Raw genomic sequence first — 18059 nt, 5'->3', positions numbered from 1 at the left:
ATTGATATTGATATGTCTTAAATGTGCGATAAACGTTGATCTGTAAGATGTTTTATTCTTTAAATATTTTTAATTTTTTCCCCTTTCACTTCTGATTGGGAATGTGTATACTTCCGGTTAAACAGTTTGTTGGCAACCAAAATGCCAGGTAAGGTTTTTTATTTTTTACATCTTGTTTCATACAGTATTGTGTTGGTTTCTCGGATTAAGATTCATAGAATGATTAGATTTCATGGCTATCGAATTTTCTACCACATAGTCAATGAATAAAAGTAATTATGATAGAATGACCCGAACTGCCAAATGTTTTTGCTGCATCTCACCACAGGAGTCGGCGATTTTATCAATTTCTGGAAAATAAATGAGAAACAGGCAAAAATCCTACCAGTGAGCTTCGTGAGCTCGCGAAGCTCACTGGTAGGATTTTGCTTGTTTCTCATTTATTTACAACAAATTGATAAAATCGCCGACTCCTGTGATCTCACTATCTCAGTATCTGCATGAACAGTAGTCAGATTTTGAACTGACGGGAACTTTCGTTATTTATTTTTGAACAATAACTTTGTTATGATAGTACAGTAATCAATACATATTCATGACAGCTAAGTTTATGATTAAGAAGACACTGCCGTCGTTAATTATTTTTCCTTTTATAAATTAATAAATTCGTGACACTTGGGATGATGGATCAACAAGCTAATATCTAAGACTTGAGCTGGATCTTTAAAAATGGCAATCAATCATGTAAATGTTCTGTTACAGGACGGGAGAAATAATGACAGACCAAACCAAGCTGGTCAATGGTTATCTCTCCCGTTACATTACATAATTATATATGTACCCGGTATTTGGTATGTGCCATGACCATCCCCTGGAACTGATTGGTTAACTTATGCCAGGGAAAAGAACCTGGAATGTTTTATCTTTAGAGCAAAGATCTTGGAGGAGGGGGGGGGGGAGGGGCAGTCATTTTTGTTTGTATAGAGCACTGACTATAATAGGCCTATAATGCCCTATATTGAATCAGATCTTATTAAATGTCAAAATTATAAACATACTATGACCTAAGCTTTGAAGTTTAATACTGTAACAGTGTTTGATATTTAGACACTTGAGGTCCTATTATTTTATACTAGTATATCTTACGGTAATCACTGTGATTTACTATGAATGTCATAGATACCATACCCTAATGCAGACGTTTTATTAAAATTGTGTTATCTTTTGATTGTTACAGCCCCAAAGAGATATACTGGAATTCATGATGCTGCCAGAAATGGAGATGTTCTGGAGTTGGAATCAATGGTGAAAAACGGAGCTAGTATAAATGAAGTAGAAGAATCCGATAAATTCACTCCCCTACACAGTGCCTGCAACGCAGGAGCTTTGGAGGTAAGCTAGCTGCAATAATGTAGCCCTCTCCGATTATTTATATCTCAGACTAGTGTTTACTGGAGAGGGCTACAATGCCACAACACAATGTTTGAGTTCAGGTAAGAAATGCAAATGATGTTGTCATTTATATACGGTTTGAGCCAAAATTGTTGCGGGAGTCAATCACTCAGACCCACACTTGCAACATTAGGGAGATCCTATGGAGTTGTAGCCCTCTCCCAAGAAAAAAAAATTGGTAGAGGGCTATTTACATTATTGCAGCTTGAGATAAGCTGACGGCCTTGTCTTTGTATTTGAGCTGCTTTCAGGGTTATACGTCTGACTGTGTTTACTCTCTGTGTCCACTCTGGGTTTACTTTGGGTTAACTCTAGGTTTACTCTGGGTCCACTCTAGTAAACCGGAAGTAAACCCAGAAAGTAAACCCAGGGTTTAGTTGGGGTTTACTTTCTGTTAGGTTGGGTCTGATCGGTACTGTATATGAAATAATTTAACATATTACCTATATAACGCAAGCTTTTTAGAGTTAATTATTCCAGTAACAGGATACGTATTGTACACTGCATAGTTTACTTAAATTTGCCTATTTTACTTGCTACCCCTTACACTCAAATACTCTAAATAAATATGTATTATGATTTCTTGGATCGGCTTGCTGTTATTTCATACTAAGTCTCGATCTGTAACTACCTACAAACCTGTTCTCTCTTTAAGCATGCATATGAATTTTGATGGTCATTCTCTTTTTCTATCCAGTGTGTCCATTGGTTGCTTTGGCATGGGGCTGATGCTACTGTCACCACCACAAGGGGGTGGACACCTGCCCACATAGCAGCCATTAGAGGACAAGATGCCTGCATGCAGGTAGATAAATAATAAACAAACATTTTCTAAAGGTGTACCATATTTAATTTTTTGTAAACCAATCATTAATACTTACTGTTTTTATTATGAGGATTTTTTCTTCTTTTTTCTATTAATTTGGGAGATCTTGAATATTCTTGCTGTCTTCAGTTATGACCAATACAAATTAAAATTGTAAGAATTTTAGGCTATATTTTTTTTTTCGTTGCCGATATAGGCTTTGGTAAATAATGGAGTCAGTATGTCATCAAAGGACTCAAGGGGGAGCACTCCTGCTCACCTGGCAGCTGCTCATGGAAACTCCTTCACACTTAACACCATCTTAAGAGCAGGAATTGTAAGTAAATTATTCAGCTATTGCTAGCTAGCATTGGAAATGTTATATTGAGCCTCTTGAATAACTATAAATGTACTATATTTAGCATGTACGATATTTGGCGGAACACGACTTTTCAACCAGATAGCGTGGATTTTATTTAGCCCATTTCTGTCTCTACCTATTTTTCTACTTTTATATTTTACATTTGGCAATGTACTTGATTTAACGGATGCCGTTTTCTGCCAAAAACGCTAAGTAGAATACACAGCCAGATGTAATACCTTTACAGTATTGATCAAATTCGAAAACTAAGAACACACATATGAAATTTTTACTACTATGTAGATGAAAATATACTATACTGAGCATTTATTATAGAATCAATTTTAAAAACTAGAGATGACTGATTTGGATTTTTTATCAAAAGTTATACCATTAGGAAGTCATTATTGAATTGGTTTCAGGATGTGAATGTGACAGACAATTTTGGTTGGAGCTTGGTTCACTCTGCTGCCTATCATGGCCGCCTCGGATGCCTACAGCTGTTAATCAAATGGGGAGCTAACATTGATGAGGTTGACAAAGCTGGAAATACACCAGGTAAATAAATGTAACTTGAATTACTTATAATGCCCTCTCCCACTCTAGAAATAGATAATATATCAGTATGCATGCACATGTATTATAACAAGAATACAATATATCTATGTATTATAAAGTATCCTTTTATCACTTTATTAATTATCCACTTTCCATCTTTTTTGCAATCATTTTATTATCATATACAATGAAACATCAAGAAATTATGTATCTGTTATTGCATGTTATAAAAAAAAAATCACACTTAAAAAAAAATATCTTCGACAAATAAAAAAAAATGTATTGTACATTTTCCTCAATGCAAAACTTGAAATAAAGTGCAAACAAAATAGCCTAAAAAAATCCCTGAATAATTGAAAAGATCAGGAGTATATAAAGTAATGTATCTTAATTCTGTCTTTCTTGTGTTTTAATTTAGCACATCTGGCAGCTGGAGAGGGCCAGTTACCCTGCTTGAAGTATCTAGTCAGTGCGGGTGTGAACCCCATGCACGTGCTCGGTGCCAGGAACGACCAGGGCGAGACCCCTAAAGACCTCGCCCAGCAGTTCTACAAGGATGTGGTGGTGGAGTACATCAATGGGATCGAGTGGGAGAGGGACCACCCTGAGGAGGCAGAGAGTAAGTCGTCCCACCCCACAGATACAAAGAAACATTGTAGCTCGATCTATGTATACAGATACCAACAAGCAAGATGTAGCTTGTACAGACAGAGCCTGTCTAAATAGATCAATGTCTTGTTTACCGGAACAATGCTATTTGTTTACAGTTGATTGTCATTTTCTTAGTTTAAATTACGTGTACCAAAGTAAACCTTGATCATGTAATTTGTTCTTTTTAATGTCCTTGACAGACCTGGCTTTCCCAGCCCATGTAGCAGCATACACGGGAGATCTAGATCATCTACGCATGTTAGTGGAAAACGGAGTCATCAACATCAACGAGAGGGACGAGAAAGGATCCACACCCGCTCACAAAGGTATCATGGTTAATCAGCTCAAAATTACATCAAAAAAATTAATTACTCACATAAAATAAGGAATCTACAGTATTTATGATGTGTATTTTAAATATATTTTCTAACTAGATGATCTAATCAAATTCATTGTTTCTCCTCCGTCACAGCTGCAGGTAACGGTCACCTACATGTCCTGCAGTGGCTGGTGGAGATGGGTGCTAACATGACCATCCAGAACCAGGCTGGAGAGACCCCCAGGGATGTGGCCCGCAGGTTTAGTCAGCTAGCCTGTGTCAAGCTTCTGGGAGGGGATCCAGGTATCTAGCAATATGCCTTGTTTATATTAGCAACTTTTTTTGCACTGCATCATACCGAAGATTACAAACATATATCTGTATGTATACGTTTTCACATATACTAGTATATCTGTATGTTCTGTGACAATGCACCATGTATATGAAGATATATATGTTCATTTACTTACAGATATTTGTTTTTTGTCTTTAAATCAATTTTCATGTTTGCACTGCATTTTAATAAAGATTACCAGTACAAAAAAACTGTCAATGTTAACACTTTTTCAGCATTTTTCTGTTACAGTATGCATGGAGAGCTATGTTTGTTAACTATACCAGGAAGACTGATCTTTGAATTTTGTCTTTAAGTCCAGTGCTATGTTTTCTATTGTAACAGAGGAGGATACGTCGGTGGTGGTGGGACAAGACGAGGAGGATGGGGAGGAGGATGTGGAGGCGAGTACTGAGGGCCGAGGAGTGGCCCTGAACGAGAGGCAGAAACAGGAGTCCAGATGTAGGTGTCTTACTGTAAACAGTTGTATAGAAAGTAGACCATACTGTAAACCAAATGATATACTGTAAACACTGGTGTAAACCATAGGTTATACTGTAAACATTGGCAGAAACATGTGGGTTCATGCGGGTTTTGAAGGTAGCGATCATTGCAGAAAAAATTTACATAACCCACTTACGAGGGTTATGTATTTTTTTCTGCAATGTTGCCACCTTGGTATCTAGAATGAATCACCAAAGAAAGCATTTTATTGCTGAAATAACACAGTTGAATTTTGCAAATTTCACAGCTCGAGCCAAAAAGAGGGTGTCAGAACTGGAGAGAATGCTGGAGATAGCCAAGAAGAACTACACACAGTTAGGGGGCCGTCTGGCCGAGGACAAGAAACGCATGCAACAGATCAGAGACAAGGACAAGTAAGTCCCTTTCCCTCACACACGAACTCACTGGTATATGTCGGGTACTGTAAATTCCTTATTAAACTCGATGAATTTATGATTTGATACAAAACAGCAGGTTCGCGGAATTAAGTACTCGCGTAATATAAGGAATTTACAGTATTGCAAAACAGGCAGGCCCCTACATTGGTACAGAGTGCCGTGAAGTTATTTATTAAGATGATTACAGAAAAATGTCAATAAAATTCAAGATGTTTTTTTTTTTTAAGCAAAGAAACAACCAAAAATTAAGGAATTCTAACTATTATATGTAAACAGATTATAAAAAATAATTCTTTTAGATATTAGAAAATAAAATAGTTTTTTTTTATGAAATCATTTTTACTATTTCTAGTATTTTAAAGATATTATATGAGTTATTTTTCTTACTTTGTGATAACAAATCATGAGATTCCTTTTTTAGGTTGAATGTACAATTGCACCACATGAGATTCCTTTTCTAGTTTCATATTTGATATTTCAATTTAAAAGTTTTGATAAACTTCTAATGGAATCTCAATTTGCAACAGGACCATAACTGAGTTAGAAGCACAGCTTGACTATGAGAGACTTAGGAGAGAGAAGTTGGAGGCCCAGTTAGACGAGTACAGGAGAGAGATCTCAGAGATGAAGTACCAGTTGCAGGCTAAAGCTTACGGAGATGAGAGTGTGAGCATTCAATATCAAAACAGAGTTATCTCCCTTAAAACAGATTTTTTGTTCACTCTGATAATATATGAAATAGCATCTACATTACACTGAAGCAGAGTTAGGCTGTCTCCCTTAAAACATTTTTTTTTCACTCTGATAATTTATGAAATAGCATCTACATGTTTGTTGAAACAGAGTTATCTCCCTTGAAACAGATTTTTTTCTCACTCTGATAATATTAATACCGTATATGAAATAGCATCTACATTTTATTGAAGTAGAGTTAGGCTATCTCCCTAAAAACATAAATTTTTTTCACTTTGATAATATATGAAATAGCATCTGCATGTATGTTGGAACAGAGTTATCTCCCTTAAAACAGATTTTTTTTAACTCTGATAATATATGAAATAGCATCTACATTATATTGAAGCAGAGTTAGGCTGTCTCCCTTTAAACATTTTTTTTCACTCTGATAATTTATGAAATAGCATCTACACGTATATTGAAACAGAGTTATCTCCCTTAAAAAAGATTTTTTTTCACTCATTGATAGCATGCATATTGAAATACTATAAATCTTGATTGACTGAAAACAATCTGACAGATGTTTCCTATAAAATAATCTATTATACATGTGAAGCAAAAAATTTTATTTTTATTTTTTATAACATGTTGAAGGTTTTGTTTGTTTTACAATGTGCTTAACTCATTTTTGCTTTCAAATCGATTATGTTTTTAGAAGTAAAGAAATGAGAATATACTTATTAAACTTGTTAGAAGTACAGCATGATATGATAATTAATTTTTTCTAATGATTATCTGTTATCTATAAATTATTTATCTTCCAGACTGATGAAGAAATTGAATCAGCACTCGCAAGAGCCAAAAAAAGTGGCAAGAAATCTGGTAAGAAGGGGTCAGCCCGACGTCGAACGGATGATGAAGACAGTGGTGTGTTCATCAAGAGAAACATGGTCAATCCCAAAAAAGGAAATAAATACAGAATAGTTTGAGCCAGTAATGATCTAAGGGAAATTAAGACTGAACATTTTCGGGCCTCTCAAGAGGTCGTTATAGTAGTGAAAAACCTAAACCTATAAACTAATACTTGACTGTGCTCTTCTTCATGAGCAGTAGAATGAAATGGAAATGTTTTCTTCCTGGCTTGTAGGTAAAAGCATATTGTAGAGTCTATTTTATATTAACCAAGTGTTGTGTTTTTTTGGGAAACATCATTCAAACTTTCTACACAAAATAGGTCTGATTGAGTGCTAGGGCAATTTTTGTTCTTATTGTATAGTTTTTACATGTATAGAAGGCTGGACTACAAAAGAGATATACTGTATACATGGTTATTTTCGCCCCGTGTAATTTTCGCCCTTCTACACTAGCAATTACTTTTGCCCTGTCTTGAATTCGCAGAGACACAGTTTTGTTTTTAGAGAGTTGATATAAAACATTTGAATTTGCCCAGTCTTAAATTCGCCCACTGACAACGAGGGCAAAAGGGGCGAAAATAAAATGGGGGCGAATATTTTCCTGTATACAGTATTGATACCCTCACTGTGATATATTGATTATGTAATGTATGTGCGATTTCTGCAATAGTGTAAATGATTTCATATTTCATCAAATCTGAGATCATAGTCATCTTATGTGTGTATGTGCGTTTGTGAACATTGATGTTGAAAATGTAACAGTAATCGTGGAGTATTTTATAATTTTGTGGTCATATCATAATGTGACCGTTGCATTAGTGTATTCAAATTGTGCAGTGGATCGAGATTCAGTGTCAGACTTTTTGGAGATATATACCCGGTATATGGTGTCTGTTTTGTAATTTTTAATTAATTTGATAAATTGTGAAATTTCGTATAGATTTTTAAAAAAATGATTCTATGAAGGAAAAACATGAATTTTTGTTAATGAAAATAAAAGTTTTCTGACATGAAGTTTTTTTGTTCCATTGAATTTTATTGCTACACTTTCCATACATTTATTCAATCTAGTCTGCTGTACCTAGCAGCATCTGCCTACTGGTATGTCATGGAATAAGCTAATAATATTAGCATCTAAACATCCATCAATGTTGAGGTCTATTACACATATTTTAGCATAACTGAAATATCTGGTTTATTATTTATTAATTGAAGACAATACAGTTAAACTTCGGAATCTCGAACACTGATATCTCGAATACAGTGGATATCTCGAAGTGATTTGTAAGTCCCAACCACTTAAACTTTAAGTATTCTACCCTTGATATCTTGAATACTCGGATATTTCGAAGTTTTTAACCAGTCCCATCTAGATCAAGATAACGAGGTTTGACTGTATTTCACTGCTTTTGTAGAGTATCAACATCCGAACTAATCAGCATGCCATTACTGACCAATTTTTCCTTTCTTGATACTGTTAATTTCACTGAGTGGGATAGGATAATTCCAGATCACCACACTGTGGTTTTCAAATCCATATTGCGTACCACACCTTTGCAAGCCAAGGGTTTATGATCCACTCTGTTCCTCTCGGAAACCCTTGGCTTGCACAGATGTATCACCATTGCACTCTCAAAAGCTGACAAGGTATGTTTTATGCATTTTTTGAGTTCAATAGGATAGTTTCATTCAAAACGTAAACAGTGTACAATTGATAAAACAAGGATTTTTTTTTTTTTTGCCTTTTACTGGGAGGGTATATAAAAGAAAATTATCATCACAATAGTAACCTCATCAAGATTTGGATCAGTCTCATTGCCAGATATGGAACATAAGAACAAACTTGAAGCTTTGCATCTTGTCGATCTGATGATCCACGCCTAGCAACCTGACAGAATTTGCCTCTTTGAATTAGGTTACTGTTATGATAAGATATAGATATGTACCCTAAACCACCATTGTGAACACAAACTCAAGTGTTATAGCTATAAAACAAAAAGAGGAATGTCAAGGGTCAACATTTTTTATTTCTGAACAACAATCACCAGATGCAGTGCTTGCTTAAACAACTTAACTGAATCCAACTTTGGCAATTCCTACAAAAAATGCTGTCAGAGAGAACTCCTGTTACAGTTTTTAACTTTGAATGCAAATTCAACCCACTGTGTCCATGATGCTTGAAATTAATTTTTTTTTTTTTAAATTCAAATTATAAAAATGTTAAAAATATACATGTAAACCAAAAAAAAAAGTGCAGTTTTTAAAAAATAAACGTTTACATAAAACAAACTTAATACTCTGTACATTCAATATTCATATGCCCAATTGTTATCATACCAATTCAACTTCAGTATACACTCAGGAAACAAACGGTAAAATGTACACCAAGAATTTATTTAACATAAAGAAAGACCCAAATACTATACAGTATTGCCCATGTAAATACAAAATGTTCATAATTGGAAAACAGAGTCAGAGAAAAAATAATACATGTCCTATCTATTCAAATTGTGCAACACACTGAGGTATTTGGGAGTGTTTTGAGATAATTCAAAAATGCAAAAAGGAAATTTAATAAACAGATGAATGATCTAAGACATGAGAAGCAAAAAACTGGCCAAATAGAGATAAAAAGAGCAATGGCTACTAATTGTATTCTACCATATAATATAGCAATTTCTAGCTGAGTTGTAATCTGAAATCAATAAAGTTTTTAAAAAACTTCATCATAGTGTCTTAATACTTATAAATGAAGTACATGTAAATATGTATTTAATACTTTTAACATTTTGCCAGTTTGATGTACTAGAAAGGGGAATTGAAAGATGGGATGAAGATGCATTTAGGTATAAACCAAACCACCAACTTAAAGGAGAAAAAAAAAGGGAACTGGGCACAAAAAAATATCAATAAAGGCCATTCTCCCATATATCCACTATACTCTGTCCCGAGTTTTTGCTTCCATCACTTTTCGCTTGATATTTCGATGATAATAATAAATACATTTGTGTTCAAACTATGTTCATCTACTAATATGAAAAATGTTCAGATTACCTGTTTTGAAACATCCCCTCTATCGCTTTAGGTTTCAATACACATCCCAATATAGAAAGTCTACGGGGATTTTGCATTGCATCAGCCATTAATAAGCCCAGATGATAACGTTGAAAAATTGCGCTAGGTGTCACGAGTACTTCCGAATGGAGAAAAGATGTGAACATTTTCCAATTATAAATCGCCGTAAGAAATTTGTTTTCATTCCTGTAAACTTTTATGAGTGAAAAGGGATAATTTGTCAAATGAATGAATATATCTTGGATATTTTCCATTTCAAGGATTACAAATGTACTTCTTTCACAGGTATGTGTATTTTTATTAAAAATCATCAAAAAGCAATGGAAGCAATAACTTGGGACAGACTATAGTTGAAATGGAACAACTGAAAGTTCAAAGACCACCAGATTCAAAATAAATGCACTATATTTAAAAAAGACCATACTAAAAACACAAACTGAACAAAGTGGCACATTGAATTTTTAAAAGAATGTTAACTTTTAAAGGAAAAGGCTTTTCAGTGTTTGTATAGGAAATAAACTCCTCAAAACAAAGGCACATGCAAATACATGTTCTACCTAAAATACATATTATACTGAATAAAAGCCTGTTATTTATACAACCGACTTTAATTAACCCAAAGGCTGTAGAGTCATAAACAAACAGAGAAAAATAAAACACAAATAATATAGACGCTTCAACCATGCAACCAAACCAGCAACTGAGTTAGACAAGACGAAGTCACTGTATATCATGAAATTGTTACAAATTGTGTAAACCGTACAAGTATTGCTACTTAGTGTCCATTCTATTTGAATGCATGCAGTATGAATGACCATTAAATTATGAGTATGACATGCTTTTACACGAAAGACATGAGTAGATGAATACCCTGGGTAACTTTCTGGTGCTCCCCTACTGTTTATTGGTGCAGACACATACATGCATGCATGACTATATCCCATAAGGCTTCAGTCGAGGGGTAATTAAATGAATATTGAGTATATGACAAAAACTTTCCGATTGCTATTTACAATAGTCAAGTCCCATTGAACATAAAAAAAAAAATTCATATGAAGCAATTGAACTTCATTGTCTCAAACATAATTCACCAAAAACAGGCTGAACAAAATACAATATATTCCTATCAGTAATTTGAAAAGAGTATGCACTTGCACGCATGAATAAGGTCAGACATGCATGCTCGTGGTAAAGTAAACATGAATGAATATTATTTTATGAATTCTATGAATGAATTATCATGAAGTATGACATGAATTTACAACGATTTATCATAACAGAATATGAATATCATATGATTAATGAATGTGAATAAAAAATTTGAATCACAACACAAAAACAGTTGATCAAATAATTCAACAAAAAAAACCCTCTGTCAATTTTACAAGAATTGTAAAGAACAAAAATTCAAAAATACCATGTTTTACATCATACACTATAAACTATTCAAATCTTTATTAAAAATCTTAAGTACTGTATTTATAGAATAAGTCACTTGATCTTCATAAGTGGCTTTTCCTTTCATACCACTCATAATAAACTACAACAAATTAAAAGTGGTGAGAGTATAAACCAATGCATATCAGACCAATACATTTACCGGTAGTACCTACATCATGTATTACTGTAGATTCCTTATTTTACGCGAGTACTTAATTCCGCGATTCAACGGTTTTCCATCAAATCGCGAGAACATAAAATCGCGAATGCCGAAATTTTATCATTGTTTCATATAGTTTACTTATGTCTAAAAATTAAAAGCGAGATTTTAAAATTCGCGAGACGGGCTTCTCGCGATTTTACGCGGATATTAATTCCTCGCGTTTAATTAGGAATTTACAGTAATTATCAATAAAACTAAAAATATCTCAAAACAAAAATCAACTTAAGATTTTTGATGGATACATTTTTTTCCCCAACCACAGCCATGTTTAATTCTTCTTCTTCAATTTGTAATGGTATTATTGCAAAGATTTTCTCATAAATTTCTGTCTGCAAAACTTGCTTCAATTTGGCAGCTCAAAATGAAAAATTTACAAGTTTGACCTCCAAAATGGTTGAAATGCCAAGGGAAGTAACTCAGAGTTAAAATGCAATATATAAAAACAATCGTTCAAAAAATCATTTTCAAAACAAAGTAATCAATGAATCAAATAAAATAGAAGATCTAGTATCAGATGGCAGAAAGAACTGGTATCACAGCTGAAAAGATGCTTCCTTTTTCATCACTTGTTTGATGCCCTCACCAGCCATTCTCTACCCATCAGCTACTACCGTAAATATTTTACATGAAAATGTGGCATTGGTTTAAGCCATGGTCTCAACTCTACTTGAACTTTGAACATGTGTGCCATTCTTGATGCAATATCAATATACATTCATGTAAATGTAGTAAAATGTAATGCAATGATCTAACCAAAACATTGTCAACATGTTACAGTATCCATATATATACATACATGTACTCGGTAACAAAGTATCATAATGCACGCGGGTGGAAAAAAAATTCAGACACAACCATTTCAAGCAATTTGCAATATACGTACACTGTAGTTATATATTCATTGGCATCAAAAGAAAGTTTTCTCTTTCATTTGCCAAAACAAGTTGCTGAAATTTAACACCATTCTGTCTTCAATCTCATAATCTAACTTTAAAATCCACAAGTATTAACTTCAAAAATACCAACTACATGTATTCAAAATATCTAATGTAGCAATCACAATTCAGCAAATGTTGTTTTTCAATACACTTTCAAATTATGCAACTTAACACTTCTCAAAGATCAGATTTCAGGAAATAGGTACATGCACATATTAAAGTATTATGCAATAACAAAATTGAATTAGTACTGGACGGTTCATGTACTGTAAACGTACTATATTTAGCGTGTACGATATTTGGCAGAATATGATTTTTCAACAAGTTGGCGTTGATTTGATTTAGCGCATTTCTGAATTCACCTACTTATCTACTTATTTATTTTACTTTTGACAATGTACTTGATTAAGCGGACACCGTTTTCCACCAAAAACGCTAAAAAGAATACACAGCCAAATATAATACGTTTACAGTATTCAATTTGTAAAGAGTTATAATTTTAATACTTCATAGGTTTTGTGGAATGCAATTTACTGTCCAAAAAAAAAACAGCAATTCACATTTATCTTACTGTTGATTTCAATTTGTGTATCTGAATTATAAAACTTCAAAACACCAGTGTGCCATTTTATATGCAAAACCTATAATATCCTTAGCTTTAAAAGGTGCAAGTGCACTCTGAAGAAAAAAAAATAATGAGAATATACAACCATCAGAAATGTAATAACAAACAACCAGATAACATTAAATCGTTTGTCCTCACACTCTTCATTCCACTGAGATCAAGGGAGATCCCGAAATTCAATTAATGCCAGAGATTCTAGGGGGGTCGAGTAAGAGTTAATGCCCCTTGGTTAGAGGGTTGCTACTGTATACTGCATAGTGAACTTTTGGGTGTTGCAGTGACAGGTTTGGCGGCTGCTTCGTGTTTTGAGTCAATGATTTCCGCCTTGACGACCCGTTGGTGCTGCTCTACTTCTGGTTTCGTTAATCGGATCCCTAGAATCTCTGCCGCTACTCTTTGAAAACATAAACTGACCTGGAGAGAGAGAGAAAAAGAAACTTACAAATTGTGAATTATGTAAAAATAATGACTACCGGTATATAAAGAGCTAAAGTACATTTTAACAGATTTTCACATTTACATGCATGCATATTATATATAAGAATTGTTACAAGAAATTTATCAATATCTTATCATAGTGGTTGTCAATTTTATATGAAACTAAAATTTCTTCAATTGATTCCAAAGATTGCAAAAATGACTGAGATAAAGAAAAACACATTATTCCAGATGTTTATAGATATGTAAACACACAAGTTGACATGCTGAATACCTGTACTTACATTATCTCCGGTCTTGGCAGAAACAAAGTGACTAGACATCCCCCTTTCTTGGGCAAACTTTTGATGTTTATCCATTTTTACTGTCCTCATGTGTTCAAGGTCAACTGAAACGGAAATTTTTGCATCCAATTTCAATTTGTTATTCTAAACACTACCGGTATTTAAAATTTCAAAAGTTTATTCTAAGAAAAATTAATAAGCAAGTGCTAAAAAAAAAAAATACACAAAACTGTTCAATGCCAGTTTATACAGTCCTGTAATTAAAATATCAATCTAATCTGCTTGTCATAAAATTTTCATACCAAAAAACAGTAAATAATAAAGGCTTTCAAATTTCAGGTACCTAAATATAATGTTTGTTGCCAAACATAAACACCAAAAAATTTGCCTTCTAATGTAATTTTATTGCCCTTACACTTAACATTAACTTCCTGGTATGCTTCAACACTTACTTTTATTGCCCACTAGGGCTAAGTGTGGCTTTTTGCTGTCTTTTCCAAACACTTACTTTTATTGCCCACTAGGGCTAAGTGTGGCATTTTGCTGTCTTTTCCAAACACTTACTTTTATTGCCTACTAGGGCTAAGTGTGGCATTTTGCTGTCCTTTCCGAACACTTTCTTTGCACAGCTGTACCAGTCCTCTACATTCTCAAAGCTAGCAATGTTGGTGATGTCATAGACCAATAAAATCCCCTACATAAAATTTAAATTTACGATATTAAAATAACTGGCTGTAAAACACTTAAAACAATATTTTACTGACATTAGATTATGTTATAAACTCAGCAGGTAAATACGGCTTTGAAATATTGCACACATTGATTTTATTTAAAAGTCTGACTCTCAATAAATTAATAATAATCAATTCTTGGAATTACTGGAGATTCCTTATTTCAAGAGAGTACTGAATTCCACGAATCAATTATTTTGCATCAAATTACGGGAATGTAAAAATTGAAAAATTGCAATTTTTATCATAGTTTTATTTATTTATCTTAAATCTGCCCCCCCCCCCCCCCATTATGCAGATATTAATTCCTCATGTTTAATTAGGAATCTACGGTTAGCATTTTTCTTCAATAAACACTTACAGTTGAGCCAAACACGTATGTTTCCAGCATTTTACCTCCCAATGTCTGACCACCAATATCCCATACTTGTAGAGCAACATGAACATTTCCTGAAAATATAAACATACAGTGTTGTTAAATCTGTCATGTACCAGCCTAATACTGCTTCAGAATAATTTGAAGCATCTGTGTGACATTCCAAGGTTTTTTTTTCAGTATGTATATAAACATCTTCATGTATTTGATGTACCAAATTGGGTCATTTTGTAATATGCATGATGGAAAACCATACAACAAAAAAGATACTAAAATAAACCTAACTTGATTTTATGCATGTATAGATATCAATACATGTGTATACTAAAATTTAGGTATGAATTATTACTTTAATCAATAACATTAGGTTTAAATCGATTTATTCATAAAATAACTACCTGTGAATAGAATATATAGGTACCAGTATTAATATAATAATAGAAATGATAATTCAATATTGTTCATTATATGTCCTGATTATTTTACAATTATCTGAAAAATGTTAAACTTAACTCTGTAGTCAGTACATTTATGAATAAAATTTGTTTCTCCCCTTTTTATAGCCCCCTAAATCATAGTGTACTTACACATGTTTAACGTATGAGATTTATAAAAAAAAAAAAATATGCAGCAGATGCATGCTGGGTTGTTAACATTAAAATTAATTGCAACACAGTTCTGATTAAATATTAAAAGAATATTGATCTTTCCTATTTCAAGATGAGGGCAAGTGTGTATTTAATGAATAAGGAATCATTCTTTGCATATTATGAGGTGATAATTTTGGTCGGGGCGTGATCAAATCCAATAAAGGCCAAAGGGCTTTATGATAAATTTGATACCACCCCGACCAAAATTATCACCTCATAATATTCAAAGAAAGATTCCTTAATACTTAAATTTATATAATTTTAAGCCATCGTACGATTAAGTATTTAAATATAAATAAGCAAACCCTGTTAGCGCCTCAATTTGGCGTCATTTGAAGTGATGGGTTATATAGTACAAAATCGATATGTAGTGTTATCACAGGCAAAGACACTGGAAAATGTAAATATCTATAATTCAATAACCTACCTGGTAACACAATCCTCTTTAAGAAGAAGTCCACTCCTATGGTCTGTACATAGTTCCTTCCAAACTGCTCTTGAGAGTAGCGAGTTGCCAATGATGTCTAGTAAAAATCACATTAAAGAGTTACTCAATATTCAAGTACAATATTTTTATATAATTAGTCTGTGAAGGCCTTAATACAATGATATTTCCAGACAAATGTTTACATTCAATTTCTCTTTAAATAAGTAACAAAAATATTTAATGATTTCACAGTGCCTGAATTTAACCTTTGAACTGAGATATATAGGACTTTTATATGTGTATCTCTTTTGAGTATCAGAGCCAGGCCCAGGTTTTTAAACTTGATCAATTTAATAATGATATTTATATAAACATTGAGAAAATAATTACCGGGTATATATACATGTACTGTGTAACCGGATGGGAGAACTAACGATGGACCATGCAGACTGGGATTCGAACCCAGGCTCCCTGAATCTCTAGTCAGGTACTCTACCAAATGAGCTATCTGGCGCCGGTATTTGAACCGGTATAACTATCACGTCCCCCCCCCCCCCTTTAAATGATCTCGGCCCTTGAATATCACCTTAGGCAATTTCTCTGGGCAGGAGTTAACCTGTTAGTTTCAGGAGTTGGTAAAGCACCATGCACATGTAACGGGATAAGAGAAATAGAAATAATGATGGACCAGACTGGGGTTTGAACCGGGGTCCCCTGAATCTCTATTCAGGTGCTCTACCCACTGAGATATCTGGTGCCAGTATTTGAACCAGTCTGTCACAACTCTAACATTATAAAATTAATCATACATTAGGATTTTTTTTTATTTCATAATTATAATTTTCTTCATTAATTTCATTTCTGTGAAAGAATTTTAAACACACTCATTGGGGGGGGGGGGGGGGGGGTATATCCTTAATTTGTATTTGAAAAGTTACTTATGTTATAGTTAACATCTATAAATACCATATGTGCATGCAGCATAAAATTTTATTTTATGAATATATACATTGTCACAAAGGATCAATATCATATTTATAATCAAGAAGTGGTGTACTTCTTTCAAATAAAAAAATAAAGATAAGTGGAATTTCAGACTAATACATTTGTCATGTTATTAGTTTAGACTGAAGAGCTTAAACTTTCCAAATATTACTGTCAATGACGTTTAAAGGCATTCTCTGGGGTCATATTGGCACAACAACCCCTATCAGGATATAGCCAGCTAATTTAATAAAGGAGAAATAACGATAACCTCTGTATAGATCGATCGATTCCGAGTTCGTGACATACAGATAAACCGTTTTTCGTTGGATACTGTCCAACATTCTTGTTTTTCCTCACCTTTCCAGAAGCGCCATCTCCCATAATAACAATTTTCAACTGCTTATCTGGTGCCTCATCCTCCGAATCAGACATGATGGCAAATTATGTCCTTAATTTACTTTAAATCAACATTGTAACAAGGAATAAATATTTACACGAAACCTGTCACTCGGTTGTCTCTTTCAAACAGGTACTTTCAAACGTAAGCATTCCCCACCGTGTTGTGAAGCGTTGAGAGGACGCAAAAAGATTTCAACCCGCATGAGCTTGTCGAGAGGTAACCAAGGGGGAATCCGGGTGGTTTCGCTCCGATCGCTTGTTCGCGCTGAGTGGTTTCGCTCCGAATACATGATCGCCCCGAGTGGATTCGCCCGGATTGTATTAATAAACACTACAATACACACTGCTTGTTGCTTTTGTTTTTAAATATGTATTTTTAAATTATTTCTATCTATACATAAGTGGTAAATTAAATGTTTTAGAAAGTAATTTAGTTTAATTAGACAATAATTTTATACACATGCACGAACATCGCCTGAGCAGTTTAATTAGTCG

At 33.7% G+C, this 18059-nt stretch overlaps 2 protein-coding genes across 2 annotated transcripts; one reads left to right on the top strand and one right to left on the bottom strand.

The window, feature by feature from the left end:
• Window positions 1–21: 21 nt before the first annotated feature.
• Window positions 22–7969, top strand: LOC105336359 (ankyrin repeat domain-containing protein 42). Its single transcript, XM_011440655.4, has 12 exons — window positions 22–148; window positions 1238–1392; window positions 2150–2257; window positions 2475–2594; window positions 3041–3176; window positions 3595–3795; window positions 4028–4153; window positions 4300–4449; window positions 4826–4942; window positions 5232–5358; window positions 5910–6048; window positions 6882–7969. The coding sequence occupies exons 1-12, from the start codon at window positions 142–144 to the stop codon at window positions 7044–7046; spliced, it is 1551 nt and encodes a 516-aa protein (XP_011438957.3). The 5' UTR covers window positions 22–141; the 3' UTR covers window positions 7047–7969.
• A 1007-nt stretch (window positions 7970–8976) lies between these two features.
• LOC105336365 (ras-related protein Rab-28) lies at window positions 8977–17744 on the bottom strand. Its single transcript, XM_011440667.4, has 6 exons — window positions 17523–17744; window positions 16179–16275; window positions 15087–15175; window positions 14559–14688; window positions 13995–14098; window positions 8977–13686 (listed from the first exon to the last, which is right to left on the bottom strand). The coding sequence occupies exons 1-6, from the start codon at window positions 17595–17597 to the stop codon at window positions 13513–13515; spliced, it is 669 nt and encodes a 222-aa protein (XP_011438969.1). The 5' UTR covers window positions 17598–17744; the 3' UTR covers window positions 8977–13512.
• Between the last annotated feature and the right edge of the window lie 315 nt (window positions 17745–18059).

Source organism: Magallana gigas, chromosome 8 (genome assembly GCF_963853765.1).
Source record: "Magallana gigas chromosome 8, xbMagGiga1.1, whole genome shotgun sequence".
In the NCBI taxonomy this organism is placed as follows: Eukaryota; Metazoa; Mollusca; class Bivalvia; order Ostreida; family Ostreidae; genus Magallana; species Magallana gigas.
This window is presented reverse-complemented; position numbering and strand designations above follow the sequence as displayed.

Excerpts from the sequence above, each read along its gene's own strand:
- LOC105336359 (XM_011440655.4), top strand. Across the intron at positions 2,595-3,040 it reads CCATCTTAAGAGCAGGAATT|GATGTGAATGTGACAGACAA; the intron begins GTAAGTAAATTA and ends AATTGGTTTCAG. Across the intron at positions 6,049-6,881 it reads AAGCTTACGGAGATGAGAGT|ACTGATGAAGAAATTGAATC; the intron begins GTGAGCATTCAA and ends TTTATCTTCCAG.
- LOC105336365 (XM_011440667.4), bottom strand. The coding sequence starts at position 17,597 with ATGTCTGATTCGGAGGATGAGGCACCAGATAAGCAGTTGAAAATTGTT. Across the intron at positions 15,176-16,178 it reads AAAGAGGATTGTGTTACCAG|GAAATGTTCATGTTGCTCTA; the intron begins GTAGGTTATTGA and ends TTATATTTTCAG. Across the intron at positions 13,687-13,994 it reads CTGCCAAGACCGGAGATAAT|GTCAGTTTATGTTTTCAAAG; the intron begins GTAAGTACAGGT and ends CTCTCTCTCCAG.